A 21,498-nucleotide genomic window follows, 5' to 3' on the forward strand; every position below is an offset into this window, starting at 1 on the left:
TTCAAAGCTGACATTTACCTGGCAAGTCAAGTACAGATAGTTGGAGAACTATTTTAGTGATTTCAGTATTCAACTATGCTAATCAGCCGAACCACTAGGGATACTTTTATTAACATATTTATTTCTCAAATCAACTGGTAAAGAGCCCAGATACAGAGCTGGTAGCCTCAGCTCTTATGAGAACTGGCATGAGGAACAGAAAACATTATCCCATGGAAGATCCTCCACTCTTTACGAGGATCCTCCACTCTTTTTGAAGATACATGTGTTCAATAAAGTACTTAAATCCAACAGAACAGCATAGAAGGCTTAATCTTGTGATAAGATGTCTGCTCACTATCTTCACTGGTTACACAACTATTTTAAATTTTTCTAGGCCATGTAACAATTTAATAACTCCAAATACACAGAGTATACTTCTAAAGAACAATCACAATCATATTAAGAATAGATGATATATTGACTTTTATAAATCTGTTGATTCCAAGAAGATTCAATTACAAATTGCAGAATTTATTTTTTTACATAGAAATGAAAAGCAATGTTATATAATACTTTTAAATATTCTCTATAATTGCACATGACAATGAACTCTAAATTCATCTGAATTCAAACAGGACCTCTATATACTGTGTACATGTACTGGCATCGCGTAACAGGCAAGTATCAAAATATGATAACTGTAAAATACTTTATTTTACTTGGAATTAATTTTCACTGAAAAGACACTTTGAGTGTTTTATATGGAATTTATTTTCACTGATTTGTGGAGAGTTGGGAAAAGTGTAGTAAGAAAAGTATATATTAGCTGATTTTTATTTTCTGAATCATCCCTCCATCAAAAATAAATTCCAAGCAAAAAATAAATTTCACAGTACATTATATTGGTATGTGTGAAATATCAAGCCAAATATAAATGTATATATGCGGTATTGACTTCCTTTTTGAGTAAATATATCATGCAGTATGAAATAAATCCTATCTGTTGTCAACATTAGCATAAACAAACAGAACCATTTGGATTATAAAGTAGCTGTGAACTAAAATGTAAAATACATTTTGTAATACAAATAAATGTACTGTATGTTTTTTTTTTATTCCTCTTGATACATAATAGTTATCATAATCACCAAGCAATTCAACTTTCTGACAATAACAGAGAATGATTGATTAAGAATAGATATACCGATAGTTAGGATTAATTTCATAAACAGTTACACATTCACAAAATAACAAAAACAGTCCTAACTTTGCCAGAATAACTTGAATCAGAAAAAAACTAAAATTACACTGACATGATATGAAATCAGTTTATTTTGTAGATATTACGAAATATATAAACTACTTTTGCATATTTTACTAAGTGACATATATATTTGAAAAGAAAATGGAATGAAAGTCAAATACTTCTCTATTTAGCTGGGCATAAAAAGAAAACAAAAATACATCTTCGTTCACAATCTAATTTACTTTTTTGTACCTAAAAAAAATGAAAAGAATAAAAATTAGTCTGTTCATATTACAATATACAAACAGTAAAACTTAATGAAATTTGTAAATTGAATGAAAAATGAATGAAATTTAGTACGGATGGGCGCTTAGCCGAATGTGATCCTGAAAACAGAAATGTATCAAAAGTCGGGGTGGCACTTAGCAGAGCATGGATGCTAAGCCAGTCTAGTATGGTATTGTAAAGAGTCATTTCATATCAGATCATTTCATATCACGTGGGTACATAATGTTTGATAAATATACTCATTGATTATATTATAACATTGTAAATATTGGTATTATTGAAGCAATACAATTGTTGTGCCATGTCATATTCGATATGGGTCCCATGTGACAAGTACAATGCATGTAAAATTGTTTGTTTACATGAAATTCATATATATTGATATATAGGAGACTGATATAGTATAGCGAATTTTATTCCTAAGAATACTAAACAAAAGTATGTTGAAGATTGTGTTTGTTTATGTTTGTATTAAATATGTGTGTAGTGGCCCACCAAATTAATTTGTAATTATGATGTTGGCTATACATTGTATCCTGATACTGATGTTCTGAGCTGTCAGTTATTACATGTGGTAAGTTATGCATTGGTGAACAACTAAATAAATCATACCTGGTAATTTCAACCATTTTGGTATTTTATCTGTAGATGTTGTTGCACCAGAAGATGAACTTGTTCCTGCTGTGGCAGCATTGTGAGGAATTGATGAGGATCCTTCAGGTGTCATTGTTTTGCCAGCACTTTAAACGAATATATATATATACAAAAAAGGAAAAAAGTAAGCAACAATATTTAACTACAAATCTATATATTTCCAGTCAGGTTATAAAAACTGCACAACTGATTTGTTATTTCCACTGATGTATTAGCAGAAATACCACTCAGAATCCTATGAAATCAACAATTTTCACTGAAATTCAATTTCATCATTTTGAACATATTCAACAAGGTTTTTAAATTCTTTGATTGTCATAAGACATTGAGTTTTATTGTAAATTTACATTTTCATCTGGATTTAATTTCATCAGTGAGAATATTGAAATTAAACCGCAGTGAATAATTAAATTAGTTCACTTGCACTATTACAAATATAATTATTAAAAATGCAAGTGTGGGTGTGGTAAGATAAAATCCACTGAAACAATACATAATATAGGTGGGTTTACACATTGATTATACTGACCTTAAGAATGAAACACTAACGTCAGCTTGCGTTGGTGTTGTCACATCTCCCAGAAGTGAACGTAGTAAATAACACTCTGTAAACACAAAGCAATACAGTTATGTATTAATATTAGTGACAAATAAATGTGTAAACAATTTTGTCTCAAAGACTAATATTTGGATTTTACCATGGTGACTACTTTATAAACTATTTTACCAACAACAACTTTTGTCACCTTTTACCAATTAAACCTGCAGAATGTTTTCAATAGTTTGTTAAAAATATTGATCGGAAAATCAAATTATATGGAAAAAATATGTCCATATGGTGTAAAAATTAACAAATAAATTAAAGAAAAATACTCTAAGTATTCTATCAGAAAGATGGATTGTGCCAGCCGAAAATATTCATCAATTTACGAATATCTCTGATGCCTATGCAATACGGATGTTTTCAACACTGTATACGATTTATTAGGCATTGATTTGCTAAAACGGCATGTTTAATTTCCGAAAGATAAACTGAGCTTTGAAGAAGTATTTACCGGTAATACTATTTAGGATGACAACAGCTTAATGTCAGAATGAAGTTAACCCATTTACACTGCTCCAAATTTTGGTGAGAAAAATGATAGCATTCAAAAGGTTGAGAAGTGCAAAAAAATGTCAAATTACTAGTAGATCAAGATCGCATTTATACTACTGGTATAACATGGTGGAAACAAGATAAATGTCAAATTACTAGTAGATCAAGATCGCATTTATACTACTGGTATAACATGGTGGAAACAAGATAAATGTCAAATTACTAGTAGATCAAGATCGCATTTATACTACTGGTATAACATGGTGGAAACAAGATAAATGTCAAATTACTAGTAGATCAAGATCGCATTTATACAACTGGTATAACATGGTGGAAACAAGATAAATGTCAAATTACTAGTAGATCAAGATCGCATTTATACAACTGGTATAACATGGTGGAAACAAGATAAATGTCAAATTACTAGTAGATCAAGATCGCATTCATACAACTGGTATAACATGGTGGAAACAAGATAAATGTCAAATTACTAGTAGATCAAGATCGCATTTATACTACTGGTATAACATGGTGGAAACAAGATAAATGTCAAATTACTAGTAGATCAAGATCGCATTTATACTACTGGTATAACATGGTGGAAACAAGATAAATGTCAAATTACTAGTAGATCAATATCGCATTTATACAACTGGTATAACATGGTGGAAACAAGAGATTTATGTCTACATGAATAGAACAACTAACAATAAACAAATATATTATTTGACAAACAATACATCTTGAGATAATCATTTTAAAATAACAGGAGTTGAATGAATGTATTATCAATTGACTGCCATTGCAGTACACACACACATATTTATACAAAGAATTATTTATGAGAGATACTTAATTTTGTTTAGGTCAGACATAGAGATGAGCTTACCTTTTGGTGTCTCACACCCAAAATACACATTTGCAGCGGGAACTAACTTAGCCTGTAATGTAAATAACACCATACTTTGTACATGTACTTTGAAATAATGTGAGATGAATACGAAATTTGACACATTGTTGTTAACTTACCTCAAGAAGAGACTGGTTTTCCTTTGTCAGTACATATTTAGGGGGAGTAGTATCTGAAAGAAGCAAGGGGTAGTTTTTTGCATTAGGGGTTGAACATTAGAACAAATCTACACACAGAAATGTTTGCTAAAAAAATTCTACATGAAAAATGACATTAACATTTGATAAAGGAAAGCAATAAACAGATTTTTATCATCTGAAAAAAAAAAGAAAAATTCTGAAAACTAACTGAAAACTAAATCTAGTTTGTTTACTATCTCCCCCATGCAAAGTTTGTAATGGTAGGCCTTAGCCCAAGTAATGTGAACAAAAATGTGAAATCAATAATAATTATAGCCATTATTATCAATTTTAATCTAGTTCTACTGTGTACATTTATCATGAATGTAACAAATGTATCTCATCAGTATCAGCCAATTGTACTACGACAAAGAATGTTCATATTCATTGCATATTTAGTGTATTTGTTCTATTAGAAGAACATCTCCAACAGAATGTATGTAAACCAACAATTACATTGGTTGTATACAGGATTTAATGACTTACTATAATCATACACACACATTTACATTAGGCGAACAAACATTTATATTATCAAGTCATTCAAAAGTTAACACTATTATAGTTACTTACAGAGATAAAACTTCATATCTTTATCATCTAGATTGTCCTTAACAAACTCCATTACAGATTTTACTGAAATTATAAGTAATTTTGTTCAATAACTGATTTTATTTGAGTCGTTGTTCTATATTTTCTCGATATGGTAATGTAGGTGATATGTAAATCGCATTCTTTCTTCACCAAATTCAAAAACACATGGCAACAGTGGCGCCTTAAGAAAGATGCTACAAGTATAACAGCAATGTTAACTATATTTTGGACAACAGTAAGCACATTCAGAACAGAATATGTATTTAGATATCAGATGGGAACATTTTTATACCCAAGTATTGTACCTTACCTAAATATATTTATATTTATACAGGTTTTATTGCTATTGCCCAACAAAATGACCTGATTACCTGGTTCTTGTGGCCTGAACAACCCTTGCAATACCAGTCTGTCCGGAAAATGAACCCTGATGGCAACCTGAAATATAACATTACCTTTTCAGATGTAATCATGACAAAATTAGGGAATTAAGAAATTCATTATTTACAGCAATCTATGTTTATGCGCATAATCTACAACTATTAGCTAGAGAGGATATTTTTGTTTTGATTCTTTCAAGTTCTGATCTTTTTATTTGTAGTAGTCTAGCAAAATTTGTTTTTCATGTTTTAGAATTGTTTAGCTTATTTTGTTTGTGTTATTTTGGACTTTACACTAGCTCTGTATTGTGTATGCGCCAAATAAAATATCCTATCCTATAATAAGTACATGTATCATTTGCATTTGAAGACAAGTAATATTAATGTCTATTGTGAACTTGAAAATGATGATTAAAGAATACCTTATAAAGACAACAATATTTGATAGTCATATTGATAAAATATAACTGTCAATTTATTTTAAAGCTACTAGTACTTAACAAGTTTAATTGCAATCTGAGGTGCTTTTGAGGATATCAGACAATATCTTAGTTCATAAGAATTTAGATAATTAACCATGAATACAATCCTAAACTAATTACTCCATGAATTACCACAGTGCACCTATGTATCAAGTTTCATTGAAATCTGATGAAGGGGGTTATTAAAATATCTGTGAAGATAAAAATAGATTAATTTATGCAAATTACTATGACCCTTGCCATTAATATTAATGACGTCACAAATTAGCATAAGTTAAATATAGCAGGATAGGATAGCATACATATAAGTTTACATTCTTTCAAAATGGCAGTGAATAGTGAGCAAGCTAAGCTTAACACTGATTGGTGGAATATTAATGAACCTGTCAATCATTGCATCAGTACTGAACCTAAACTGGTCGATGATAATCCCATAATATTCTATTTTATTGAAAAAACACCAAAAAATAAGAGACTGTATGCAAGTCTACAATGTAGAAAGTTACATTGAATTGTTTTTTCAGATATCAATGCAAAAGCTGAAAATCAGATAATTAATATGTGCAGATTTTAACCCCAAACTTATCCTGTCTAGGCATTGGCCATATACTACCAAGTTTTTAGTAAAATGGAATGATTGGTTTTGAGATATTAGCAGAAAAGCCAAAGATTGGCTCATCATTATGCAAATTAGGTAATTAGTTTGGACTATGACTGACGAAGTCTAAAATAATTGATAGATACAATATTCACCTTGGGATACTTTTCCATCAATTTTATAGCTTGAGTTTCCTTCAAAGTTCTTGTCATCAGTGGTTGTTCCTCTAATTTTAACCTGAACAAAAGACAAAATACACATGTACAACTTTTATATACAATTGTACTGAACTGAAGTAAAACGCTTGGAAGTAGGCAAATACTAAAATATTTATTTCATGTAAACCAGTTCAACACCATTGTCCAAATTTCTATTTAAGAGACTGTAAACCATTAATACCAATTAAAAATATTTAAAATTTAAATACATACACAGGAACCAAATTCCAAAAGGATCACTGTGACTCTTTGTACATAGAGCCACAGGGAAGTTTATATACTTTAAAAGGATTAATTATTCACTGGGTTTTAATTTTGCTTATTTCGCTGACTCGAAAATGCGCTAATTCAAAACCCAGTGAATATGTAAAATTTAGCACAGAACACATTATCTAAATGATAAAACTGTGAATTTAAAACCCACTGAATATGCCTGAAATGGTAAATCAGCGAAATTTAAACCCAGTGAAAATTACATTTTACAGTACCGGTACTTTATAGAAGTATAATTTAAGGAATTATGTTATTACCTATAATTGTAATTTTTTTGTATTTTCTTTCTGAGTTGTGTATTGTTTTTATGTAATATCTTCTTGGTAAAGATTAGGTAAATAAAAAAATATGCTCAAATATAAAATAAAAGTGTGAACCCAGGAAAATCTGCAAATAGTTCCTGTAATTTGCACATGTTCATATGATCAAATTATTTCCCAATGTTCCCAAGACATCAATAAATTGGCATGACCTAAGAGTGCATGTTAAATGAATGTATTGAAAACCAGAAACATGTGCTAACATGGTCATTATCTTTACCTTTCATGCTGTAAATCAGAATACATCTTTTTAACATCATTCACAGTGACCTCAAAGAACTCATCTGGTACATCTTCACCAGTTGGCAGTGATCTGTCTTCAGATTCAGGATTAAACACTAATCTCTCTCTCTCACATGGCTGTACAAGAGACAAAAAACAATGAAACTATCAAATATGCAAAAGACACACTCACACGCAAATGAGTACAACAAGGATTTATAAGAAACCAATATTATCGTTATTATAATGAAAATTAAATGATTATCACAGAAAGATGCTAAATACCTCAGTTTGTTTTAATAATTCACTATATTTATTGGAATAAAGATTCTGGCCCTTCGTTTCTTCTGGAAACTGTAAAACAACAATTAATAAATGTTGAGAATTTCCATGAACAGTTTATTCCTAGGAATCAAGAAAAGATGTTTAAATTGCCTCAACTACTGTAAACCAACTAATTTTCACTGCTGGAAATATTTGTGATATCAGAATTTTATGGAATTTGTGAGTACAAAATTCTACAAAAGTCACTGACAATTTGTGTCGTGAAACACCAGAAACATTTCTATTGCTACAAAATTTCACAATTTTCACTGATTTGTGAAAATCTCGAAAATTTGTCTTTTGTGAAAGACAAGGGTTTACAGTACATTGATGTATTTACTTTATGAAGTACATACATCTCATATAATTGATTAATATTTCTATTGCTATATACTGAAAAAAATGTGTATTTTCTAAAGATGCAATAAACAATTATTATTATTATTATTACAATAATATATGTTCAAGCATATACAAGTACTTTGCGGTATTCTTGTGATAACCTTATCATTATCAGGGGCTTTTCTAAAAAAAACTGCAAAAAGGAGCACTGCAATTCAGAGGCACCACCAAGTGGAGGAGATAGGGTTCTCCTACCAGGGTGTGGATTTTTTGTTAAAATGGAGCATTCTATGGCTTCCTTGGGGCCAAAATTACCATCAGACAGGTCACAGTTAAAGACTGTGGCCACATGTGATCCCTTGTCAATCAGAATTTTATGGTTGCCAAAGGATCTGCTCTCAGGGTAAGGGGGTGCATGGCCATGGCATGAGGGCACTGCACCCCTGTTCCCTTGTTTAAAAAACTCACTGATTATTGAATACATATAACAGCATAAAATGTCAGTGAAACACATTTTATGAGTTCCAAACTCATTGTGTGCATTAAGTGCTGAGATCCTATTCCTATCACACACTACATCATTGCTGTGTCTGATCTATCACACACTACATCATTGCTGTGTCTGATCTATCACACACTACATCATTGCTGTGTCTGATCTATCACACACTACATCATTGCTGTGTCTGATCTATCACACACTACATCATTGCTGTGTCTGATGTAAACACATACAGAAGACATTTGTATGTATGGGATTTAACAACTAAATTTTATTGTTTCCCTATCAGATGTGAAATAATAATTGTTAAATAAAAAGTTTTGTAAATTTTACCTTGAAATTCTGAAAAGACTCTGTTGGTGACAAACTTTGAAGTTCCTTATACCTTTGCCTTAGCTTAATTTCTTGTGCTTTCTGTTTACGTAATTCTTGTTGTCTTTCTCTGTGCATTTCTTCATCCACTCTATGCTGGAATATGGATGCCGCCAATGCACTTCCCATTATCATGGCTTGCTATGAAAAGCATGAAAAATCAATTTTATTACAGACATTACAAATTTCAATATTTGTCTTGTAAACATTCCGTACATGTATATGTCAACAAGTTGTTGTAAGGAAAGAGTATAGTCATAGAAGCATGTGTCTTCTGTCTTCTGGTTGGACTTTACATTAAAGGGTAGTTAGTCATTTTATGTGGATTTTCCTACAATCCAATGTGCTCTTCTCAGTGACAAGCATCAATGCAAATTTTGTTCTAAATACACTCTTGTGCACTAAATACAGACTTTGACTCAGTTTTTTGATGCAATCAAATCTTCCTAGAAATTACTTACTAAATCTACTTTTTGTGTATGTGTTGATTCACGTAGCCAACTTTTGTTAATATAGGACCCTTATTTCAAAGACGATTCTGGCGGTGACGGAGAGATAGAACCTAGATCAGGGGAAGCCCCATGACCCCAAAATTCTCTTTCCCTTAGGTCACAAACCACGTGCCCGAGGCCATATGGCAGCGCCACAGACGGCTATACAATCACTCTGGTTCCTTTCTCTTCGCCTCGAGGACTTAGACCAACGCTACGCAAAGAGTGGGGTGGTTGGGGGGACCCGGAATCTATGGTGGGTATAAACTATGTGACTAGGCGGGTTCGGAGAACCCTCTGCCTTAATTCACTACGTTGAATTACCATAGACTCCAGTCAGTCAAAATGACTATTTTGAACTGTAGGCAGAGTCAGACGACGATAGGTGGTGGGTTTTCCGAGCATACAGAAAAATGATCTGACCGAGAAAAAATGTCGGTACCTCCTACACGAAGCACCGGTAGCCGAGCGTGAAGACTTTCCACTCATGCCAAACACACAACTCACTTTAACCGATTTGTTTACTGGACCTTGCTGTAAAGAAAAAAGCGACGCAGTTAGTCTCAGCAATTTTGATGGCTCCGAAAGAAAAATCTCAGGCATCAGAACTCCAGTGAAAAACACGCCTTCACGGCAAAAAACCCCGATCCCGGCATGCAGCTACGACAAAAGTATCTCGAAAATACATTGTAAATAAAAGACGACATGCATGAGGGAAACGAAATACAGTTGTAAACGGTGCCGCCGCGAAACCAACAAGTGGTTACATAGTGGCGCCGGGTTTTAATTTCTTTGTTGTGGAAAAAACATTACACAGAAAGGAGAAAACGACACGAGGGAAAAAAAGACAAGAAAAACTTATCCTACCAGCTAGAATGTTGTATGCCGCGGCTGCGGCAATAACCCACGATAGAAACCCGGACAGGAAAAAGCAAACGAGCCAGGCAGAGCCGCTCAGAATCATTCTCAACGAGGTGGAGATGAAAAAAAGAGTGATTGTACAGCCGTTTATGGCGCTGCCATATGGTCTCGGTTACGTGGTTCATGATGTAAGGGAAAGAGAATCTTGGGGTCATAGGGCTTCCTCTGACCTAGATTCTATCTCTCAGTCACCGGCAGAATCGCTGATTAATGCCTACAGTTCAAAATAGTCATTTTGACTGGCCGGAGTCTATGGTGGGTGATTGAACGTAGTGAATTACCTGTTCTTGTTCAGGAGTCAGTTCAATTTCAGCTGTGGCTCCTGATTGCATTGGTTCACATACTGGTCTTGATGCTGCACTAGTAGATCCACAATCAGCTGGTTTACAAGGTACACTAGACTCAGCTTCCATGGGCTCATCATGTGTATGTTGAGGAGGGCATTCCTCTTTTGTTGTGACCTCTTGTACTGTTGATGTAGTTGCCACTGTTGTTTTTGTTTCTGATGATATCTGCCTGGCTGTTTTTCTTGGAGGTGACGTCACTTCCAAGGGGAGTTCAGTTGCTCTGTGTAAAAATCTGCAAGACAAAATATAATCACAAATGATGTGAGATCATAGAATAATTATTTCATTTATTAATAATTTTAACTTTTCAAGATGTCATATTCTTAAATACACAATAAAAAGTGATTACATCAAAAACCAGAAACACATGAGTCAATACTACTGGTAATAAACTCCTGATCACCATACCATGAACATAGACATGGTAATAAGTAATTCTCATAAGTATTAGGCACATTTCTGCAAAACTATTTCCTTCTATATCATTTCCAGCAAACATGGATTACCTAATGATGGCTCTACCACTGGTCAAACCAAGCGCTTTTAAAGAAGTGGCTCTTAAAGCTTTTTCACCAATAATCTAAAAGATACAAACAACACTTGCACATGTTACCTTATGCTCCTTGTTTGAAAACAAAAGTGACTGAAACGAAAATGTTTTCTATAGCATGCAATTGCCTACCTCACGCCTCATGTAAATACAAACAGGATGGAGTGGTGGAACACTAGTTTCATCAGAACATTTGGTAAATCGAGCTTCAGCACTGAAAAGTATGAAATATATTCAATATTTATTATGAATTGAGAAGTGAAGATAATATAATTTACCAATCTTTAAAACATCAGAGATGGCAGATCTCCAGGACATCTTTATTGCAATCACTGGTAATAGTGTTCCAAATATGATAATTATGTATTTTTAATGAGATCACATGACTATATATAGACATTAAATACTACATTCCACTAAAGGGAAAGCACTGTGAAACCTTAACAAGATATTAGTACAACGAAACTGTTTTTTTTTTTTCAGAACAATTTACACCACAAGTTAAAGACATGTTCTGAACCTCTATTGAACATTAGTGTGTGACGTACTGATAATGAGTCTAGCAAAGGACATGATTAAATCCTGTTTCTGATTTAATACTGAGTAAATCAAAACGAAACATTCAGAGTTGCTGAAGTAAACATTTCTAAACCGAACTATGAATCACTATTGACTGAAAACATAGTTTGCATTGCTAGTTTTTACACCTGATGCTAATCAGTTTGTGATTTGAAATATACTTATATTTTAGTGAGCTGACAATTAAAATTTCAATCCAATGTATTACATGTATCAAAATAAATGACAAAATTACAGCATTTAATTGAATTGGGCTTTGCTCTACCTTTTTGGGAATAGCTTGAGTACCGGTAGAAGAAGTTCATTAGGCCAAACAAAATTGTGTGGTTCAAAAAAACCTGACACTACCAAAATAATTGAAATGAACTTTACAAAGAATTCAAAAATCATTAATTGTAGTGCCTTTGCAAGCAACCCTTTAATAGAACAAGCCTCTTTGCTGTCATAGTTTCATATATGATAAATTAAATGTCAGCATTTATATGCTCTTTTCGATCAAGTGTATTGATCAAGTTTGAACCAAATTGGTCAAAAGCATGTCTGAGAAATGACATGTGACTGTATACCTAGTTTGAGCCTACCAAGGCAGCAACAATTTGAGATGTAAGCAGAATTGAGCAAAAATAGTTGAAAATTGCATAATCAGGTTTAAATCCAATCCAGCCACTCTTGAGATATAGATGGAACAAGATATGACACAAAAAGAAAATATCTAACTTTATTTTGTAAAAGTTAATATGTTCAAAGGGTTAAGATGCATAATACCTACCCATCCTGTTGGGATTCCCAGTGTTCCAAGATTTCCCACAAAGTGGTAGATGGAAGAAATGAGTGTTGTAGCCTTTCATTTGATTCTAATTGCAGTGCAATATCAACTTCACATTCTTTTCGTGGCTTTGTAGCTTTCACAAGTTCCAGTTTTGCATTGTTAGGAAGATTGGCAAATCTAATAGGTATGTTTACATCCAGAACAGTTCTCTGATGCCTGCCAGATACAGTATATAATTTCATTAGGTGTACCAACAATGAGAGTTTTGGGAATGCAATGATGACTGGACAAGTGGTGTTAAAGGGGAACGAGAAAATCAATAATTATGTATATAAGTGATTTATGACAACAAGTAATATTAAACTATGAAATGCAGAACGTTGGACGATATTCAAAGTACAGAAGAATAAACATATAAAACTATATCTGCGACACTGATAATGACAACAAAGTGGACCCACTGAGTTTCACTCTTATCAGATAAAATAGAAATTTGTTTTCTGGAATATGCATAATTACATATTTCAAACAAAACTTAACATACTTTAAATACATAATTTAGACAATGAACCTTTGTAAATATATGTTTGGATTGAAAGAATTGATTTTAGATTTTGAACTATATAGGTTAATAGATGGTGCCTTGCATGTGTGACACATGAACAAAGATGGCAACTTTGAATGTTATCAAGGGTTAACATGGTGATTAGAACATATCAAGGAATTCTATAAGGAGTTAAAGTCAGTAATTAGTCAAAACTAGTATTCATGCTTGCCATTGGGGGAGTGCATTAGATGGTGGGGAAATCTATGTTTCTCAATACAAATCTCACATATGCGTGGTATGATGATCACTTTTCTATAATTAGTGTGAGCTGATATCCTGGATAACACCGGAATCTGTACAAATGTAAAAATTTAAAGTGCCATAATGGTTGATCCCATGCAACGTTTACATGTACAATTGTATGTAAAATACATTAGATGCATTCTGTATGTCATTTCAATACTGCCACTGTAGTTGCACATCCTTCAAGTCAACCAACCCCATGCCAAATAACACAAACTTACTTTATGTCATACTGTTCTGGAGGAAAACCTTGCTTGGCACACACTTCCTCTATTATCTGAAAAAGTCAAAGACACATTGTTATTCCTGAGTTCTCACTAAAACCCTTTAAATAATAGCATTAATAGTTCAACTTTTCTCTAACTGAAAAAACGAAAAGGTGAACCTATTTTTGAGATACAACAGGTTTAGTTTGAGTGAGCTGGAATTCTGACCATGAAGTTGAATGTACAGTTTACACTTTGCAATGTATGTGTTGAATACAGTATACAAATGTATGTACATGTATTTGACAAATGTAATCTCCTTGTTTATGCTGGGGAGGGGTCAAAGTTGATTTCAATTACTGTGCAATAACAATCTCACTGTATTGTTTTCACATGAAATGGCTATAATGAATACATATGATGCCTAAAGCTAAGGTAGTGCATGTCTTCTGACATGTTGGCAAGTCACAGTTTAGCCCTATTATGCAAAAACATTACAACAAATTTTGAACTGTATGTTTTGAAACATCACAAATGAAAGCTGTTTAAAATAATGAAAATGCCCTTTTCTAGCCAATAAATATCCCAATTCGCATATTGTTACATCCATGTAGTACATACATTTGTGATTAGTTTTCAAAGGCAGTTATAAAAAACAAAACAAGTTTAAATGAATGAACCAGTAGCATATTTCTGTTGGGATTCCTTTGTTATATTTGCAAATGAATTTTATTTTTAGTGTTTGTGTGATAAAATGCTCAGATATGTATATACAATGCAAATAAAACCAAAGAAATGATTTTATATTCCCATATATTATTAAAATATATGCCATCTAATTTATTCAAATGAGTCTTGTGTTAGAGTATATTGGTTGCAAATTGTTAATAACTGTATGTACATTATGGAAATAATTACCAGTTCATTTACAACATTCTATGAATGAAATAATTAATATAAAAAATTAGTTGATGTCACCTTAGAAATTTAAATTTTTTCCCAAAGAACTATTTGACAATAAGTGAGCAACTGGAGATAAGACTAAATTTTCAAGGAGGCAGGTTGTTTGGATCAGACGGTTTCTTTTGTTAAAAATTGACAATTCCTTATTGAAACATCTCCATATAAACAGTCCTTGACTTTCCAAAATTTGACAATGGTACTAGCCCAAAACAGACTTCCTGTTCAGCTTGTCTTTGATTGTAGCAATGTTTATGTTACTATGTGTAAAGATGCAACACTCACAAATTCCACAACACTGAGCATTTGAGGATAGTGGAAATAGAAGTAAAACACCAGTCACCAGTTTCAATGAAATGCTTCAATATTTGTGGTTTTCAATTTCTGTGTGTGAAGTCATATTGCTGTTGTGGACACAGCAAAGGCTGATAAATTGTTGGGGCACTTGACACCTGCAACTGACTTTCAACTTTTTTTTTCACAAATGATGTTTTCTTGGTCGCATTTTGTATGTACCAGTCAGAGCCATGACAAGTAAGTAAACAGGCCAGGACATAGTCAACATGGGACACAAGTATAGGATACAATATACTGCAAAAAGGAAATACCGTACCTGTTAAAACGTTGTTGTTTTTGTACAAAAGTCATGTATGAAAATTTAAGATTTAAGTCTAAGAACAAAAAACAAATGACTGAAAACAATCAACAAAACAAGAACAACTGACAGGAAGACTACACAATGTATTCAAATGCAGAAGAGAAAGTTAAATGGATCATATGGTATACATGAAAATAAAAATAAATGTCAGTGAATACATGCGAATATTTGCAAAAACAACACATGTCATGTCATAGCCCCTGACAGAAAATAATTTAAAACTGACATTGAACTGGGTTTGTGTCAAAGTGAATTTATCCATTATGAGCTGTACTAAAGTTCTGTTATTAATTGTTCAGAATTGATGTGGAACAATTTTTGGGGGGGGGGGGGTAAAAAATATGAATTGTCTCAGAAAAGCCAAATAAATAACTTGATCAACATATAACGCGATGTGCACTTATAAACAATTATTACCTGTCCCTGTACCAACTTTGAACAAAACTGGATAACATATCTGAGAAAAATAAGTAACGGCTAGACAAATTTTTTTTAGATTTTTTTAGGACAAAAATGTGTGCCAAGCAGTAAAAATTGATTCAATCAAACAAGTCATGAATGACACTGCCTTTGCTTGTTGTCATTTGAAAGTTGCATGAACATATATTGGCAAACGTAATTTCTATGGCATTTTCAAGTTTATAGCACTCTCCATCCGGGTCAGCATTATTCTCAGCAAGAAAACCAGATAGCGACAAACCAGTACAACAGGTAAAATGACAAGAAAGTATACAAATCAGATCATATCAGATCAAATATGTAGAAGAGTCAGTGTTGTGTCTGTTTGGATAAATTAGTTTGTGGCCCTGGATTAGTTTCAATATATTTAATATGACAATGATACAAATAAAGTGCAAAAAAACAGAAAAATATTATCAAGCTTTTATTATCATATATTAATATTAACAAATCGTGTGAAATGTTATGTACAGAGAAACACATATTTATGCTTTGATAGACAGCACTTCTCAACTTTATACAATTGTCAGCCACGCAGCGAATAGTATGCTTTTGTAATACATGCAGTTCCAGTGGCTTTTCTTTCTGAGAAACAAATTCTAGCTCTGCACCTGCAAAAAAACATTTAGTCCAAAGTAAGCAGAAGTTGTAGCATATGTGCTCCCATTGGCTGTTAAAGTGCCTGTGAAATGGCTGCTATTTTCACGCCTAAAATTATCCATTGATACATAAATATTATTATTTTTTATGTTTCTAAGCATAAATATTTTTTTTAAGTGAAAAAATGTGTTTAAACTGAGTCTACGGAAACTTTATTTTTGCGTATTTTAAAACGAGGCTCCTCATTAGCTTCTCATTTGCATACAGAAATTCCCCTTGTGACGTCAGAAGGGGAAGTCGCTGGGCAGCTTGCATTGCCGATACGTGTAAATAAGGCAAATTTCTTGTGCTGTTTTCTCGTCTTTGACTAAATTGCCACTTATGTACTTGTTCGTCGAGGAAGAATGGACCATAATGAACACATAGTATCAAGTTTGTTGCATGGGGTTGAGTCAGATGCGAAATATGTCCGGTCTGGTGTAGCTAGTCACCGTGGTCGTTACCGTCACCGGAGCACGTTTGTACACTGTCGCTGGACTCCGGCATTGGACAAAATCAAATTTGACGGCTGAATCGGCTTGTTATTTAGCAGGTTACTAGACACTATTGATTTATAAAATAAAGAAATAATTTAAAAAAAAAAAAAACGACAAAACACAGTTACTAAATAAATGACTGCTGCGTTGTAATGGGTGAACGTGGCGCGTCGGGTCATGAGGGTGACAAGTGCGTGAATGGCGGCGTTTAATTGGGTAACAAAAATAATTGAGAGCGACTCACATACAGACAAATTCAGAGTGGATTTAGCGTGATTTTCATGATTATGACATCATATTAAAAATATACACTGACAGCTCAAGCCCGGATTCTTATTCCGTAAATTATTATGCCGATCAAGCTGCAAGTAAAGACAACAAACGTGTGAAACCGACATTCAACACCAATAACTGAACAATTCAGACACTTTTAGCTTGCGAAAATGAAAAAGCCTGAGGGCTGCGTAATTTCCTGTTTGTCCGACGCTTCGTTTTCGTGTCATTATCAAAATTACTGCTACCTTTTATATAACACGGGTGGTCTCTATAAAGCGATAATCGGGATCGCAAAAAAAAAATCAAATCATTTGAAACACATACTCGACGTCTCTCTCCCTTCTGAAATCCGTCTCAGTGATCATGGGCTGGTCCGGAATCTATTTTTTCGAAAACGTTTTGTATTGTCGGCGTTTCTTGTTAAAACCTACCGGTAGTTGTTTTGTCATAACATAGAAAGTTTTTCACACACACAAAAAAAAGAATCTGAGGTGAAGTGGACATTGCATATGACGCCGTTAGGAGGAAGTCCACCCCAACCTTTTCTCGTTATTTTCACTGCTTTCGTCCACCGATTTCGCACCTTCAGATTGATTGGAAACGTGTAAATACTTACACTATGACTATACGCATTACTGCAACCGCCCACAACACAACGTTTAACCATCATAAATGTTTGTTGTGAAAACAACTTCTAAAAATTCGCTCTCTCAAAAATAAAAATAAACAGACAAACGCCGATTAAAAAATGTATATCGTTTAAAAGTACAGTTGTACGTTGAATGACACAGTGATATAAAAGTACGGCTCAGGGGTATGGCTTCCTCTCATATTTTTGCATTTGGTGGCGCACTTTCGGCGAGAGTCAGAAATCCGGAAACAGTCGACCGTTTCAGGATAGGTGGGCGTGGCTACAGCACGGGAAATATCTCAAATTTACTTGGATACGAGTAATCATTTTCAGCAAAAAAATCAATAATTGCCCATTTCAGTGGGGCACAGATCTAAAATGGGAAGCGTGTGGGTGGGCATTGCACAGGCACTTTAATTAATTAGAAAAGATATTTGTGTACAGAGTCTTTTTAGTACGAAAAAATATTACTTAATATATTTATACCAGCCAGAAAGAAATTGCAGTTCACACTGTGCTATTTTAAACATGTTCTACCAAAGTCTAGGATGAACTAATTCACCAGTCTGTTTCCACTCTACAAAGTTGTCAAATTAATATTTACTGGATTCTGCAAAAAATATTAAGAAAAGTGCAAAATGCCAGAGTACATGTACTTGTGTTTTCAATGTCATTAAAATCTGACCAGGGATATGCAGAAAATTTCACTTGAGCTGAACCAAATGGATGCCAAGATATCTAAAGAAATGAAAAATTACTATTGAGAAAAATCAAAAAATTAATACATTTAATATAAATGCAGATAGAATTGCATAAAAAACTAATCAGCAGAGGTAGTGATCATGTAGCCTAAGTGTATGTCAAATTTCCTTTGAACTGGATTGCAGTGTTCATTCCAGAAAACTGTCTCAGGTTGGCGGCTAAATTGCATATTCATTTGCATACTAATTACCATATTGTAGTTGTATTTTTTAAATAAAGATTTACTGTATACAGTGAAACATATTTAGATAATTAAAATGGGGTATATTGCCAAAAATATATTAGTTAATATTGTTAACTGTTTACAGTTATATACAATAATATCTCGAGTTTTGAAAAAAAAAATTATGACTATTAAGTCAACATCATTAAAATTGAGGATTACGTGAATTTGACCACCTCCCTAATCTCGTTTCACTGCCCCCTTAATAGCTTCGCTCGTGTGCTGATAATTTGCATACTGCATTGTCAACATTTGAAAAAAACAAAAACATGGCCGCCGTTATAAACTATCCATCTCAATCAGGGTCCGTAATTTATTTTCCTGCTCATAATGGAGATTAATAATGGTAGCTAAACATTGAAATTGCCACCCTGACTTCAGTACAGAAATAAATAGCTGATTGGGAAAATGTGTCTCTGTTGACAGAGGTTCGTTTTACCAATAAACTTCAACACCGGTAGGTCCCGGTTGGACCCAGTAGTCAATCGATGTCATAGGTGTAGTAATTTCTCCAGCACTCGGGTATCACTTTTACTTCAATTTAAAAGAGATGATAGATTCATTGATATTGAATCACAGAACTTCTCAATTTCATCATTGCTTTCAAGCAGTCACGGTTGGCCGAACTTGACTTGTGTTTTTTCGAGATCCTAGTCTAATACGTCGCCACAAAACCAATTTTCACACTTCCTTTCAATCTGCTAGCAAGTGCCAATGAACACCGGAAATAGCAATCGTGCATAACAGATTCACAATAAAATTATTAGATTTGATTAGTCGAGATGGGATTTCTTTAGCGTTGCGGTCAACTCATTAGCGTTGTGGGCAAGCTCTCCGAGTAGCGACATAATCATGACTTCGGCTATGGCGTGATCAGTGGATTACGTAAATAAACCAACACTTTCAATGAGTACATGCCGACCCAAATAAATTTGTTTATGGCTGTTTATGAACAGCGAGGACGCATAGAACAATAGCTGTGGAAATCATAAACAAATGTAAATGTTGCGGAAATCAAGCATGGCGATAATGATTTCGAGCATGGCAGAGTCTGACAAATGTGGTCGTGTCTCAGAGAAGCATTGTATCGACACCACCACCATGTTTGAATCCCGGAGAGAGTACTGCAAACCTCTTAAATCACGAGGTAAACTTTCAATTTACACAATACATAATCAGTTCCTACAACAATAAAAGAAAGGCATTTTTTCTGGCGAAGCTCTCGCCAGGTTAGCAAGAGTTTCTCACGATCACCAAACCAGAGACACAAATGATAATTCAAAGTGTATAAATACCACAATAAGCACAGTTTCTTACCTTTGAAATTGACGGGACAGAATTTTGTCCATATAAGCATTGCGCAAATAAAGATACAATTCCGGGATACAATATCCTCACACGAGATTTCCAACGAGACAAGAACTGCGCATACGTCATCAAAACTCAGATTAAACTCAGGTATTTCGGGTAAATCAAAGAAAAACACAGTGAAACTTCAGAGAATCAAAAAAATAACTTTATCTGCTCTCGTAACACCATCAATTCCTGTCTCTGTACCAACTCTGAACTAAATTGGATCACACGTGTGAGAAAAAGCTGGTAATGTATACATGCACACACAAATGCACAGAAACGACCCATATTATTACCCATATTATCGCAGATCCAGTGGGGGTTAAAAATCCTGAAGCCCCTCCCTCTTATAGACAACCCCCTAAAGTTATAGAGATAAGAAAAAATGTGTAATTATAGCAGGGGGAAATTATGCTTTTTATTTTTCAGATTACATACTACTTTTACTAGTAGTAGTAAATTGCCCATCGCGACGTGTCTTGTCAGAATAAATATAGTAAACATCTATATATTTATTACTATTAGTATCCAGTCACCATACCGACCCCACAACGAAATGTACCGAGCTCATGTCACGGGTTGCAATTGATTGCAATACTAAGAACTAACTGAATACACGTCATGTCAATCAATATAATGCTATAGTAACTCAATACAGTGTTGGTTGTGTTCGCTGACAAGACAAACTGTAATTGGGTAACGTATAAATGTACACATAACGTAACACGTCATTATGACAATGCATGTTTACAACAATATTTTTGACCAATAACGGAATTGGTGAAATACAGCACATTAGATAGAAGTGATGAATAACACAATGAAGAAACTGACCTGTAAAACGCTATGATTTGAATTAACTTTAACAGTTTGTCGTCTGCCATTAGGAGCAAGAACTTGCACGGAGGTCGCCATTTTGTTTGTACCCAATGTGCGCCCTCTATAATTGACCCAATAGGTCACCGAGGACCGGAGACGTGATATCCTATATAAACCACGGGGGGGGGGGGGGGTGTGTGATATCCAAATGTTTGACAAAAATCCTATTTAATTTTATTTGTCCATTCACAACAGTTGAATTTCAACTGTTCTTGACAACTAATGAGCAGTGCTCTGTTTTTTGTTCGAACGTATGCAACCAAATTTATACACGAATATTGACAGTTTACCTTTTTACTAAAATGATATAATATTTATTATATAAATAAACAAGCCACTTCGCGATGAGCATCTTTTGCGGTCAGTAGTATTTACGAACATTTTGTTCACTATTGACGATCTGCTCCGCTAGGATTGCCCTTAAAATCAATTTTGTGTGTGTGTGTGTGATTTCCAATGTTTTCAC

The 21,498-nt window shown here is 33.7% G+C and overlaps 1 protein-coding gene across 1 annotated transcript; it reads right to left on the reverse strand.

Moving 5' to 3' along the window:
- Window positions 1-101: 101 nt before the first annotated feature.
- LOC102808445 (tether containing UBX domain for GLUT4-like) lies at window positions 102-21,071 on the reverse strand. Its single transcript, XM_006814710.3, has 17 exons — window positions 20,988-21,071; window positions 13,711-13,766; window positions 12,640-12,855; window positions 11,424-11,505; window positions 11,248-11,321; window positions 10,676-10,973; window positions 8,944-9,123; window positions 7,728-7,796; window positions 7,441-7,580; window positions 6,565-6,646; window positions 5,321-5,387; window positions 4,929-4,991; window positions 4,296-4,348; window positions 4,156-4,207; window positions 2,700-2,775; window positions 2,129-2,256; window positions 102-1,480 (listed from the first exon to the last, which is right to left on the reverse strand). The coding sequence occupies exons 1-17, from the start codon at window positions 21,066-21,068 to the stop codon at window positions 1,467-1,469; spliced, it is 1,731 nt and encodes a 576-aa protein (XP_006814773.1). The 5' UTR covers window positions 21,069-21,071; the 3' UTR covers window positions 102-1,466.
- Window positions 21,072-21,498: the final 427 nt, after the last annotated feature.

Source organism: Saccoglossus kowalevskii, chromosome 8 (assembly GCF_978046115.1).
Source record: "Saccoglossus kowalevskii chromosome 8, keSacKowa6.1, whole genome shotgun sequence".
In the NCBI taxonomy this organism is placed as follows: domain Eukaryota; kingdom Metazoa; phylum Hemichordata; class Enteropneusta; family Harrimaniidae; genus Saccoglossus; species Saccoglossus kowalevskii.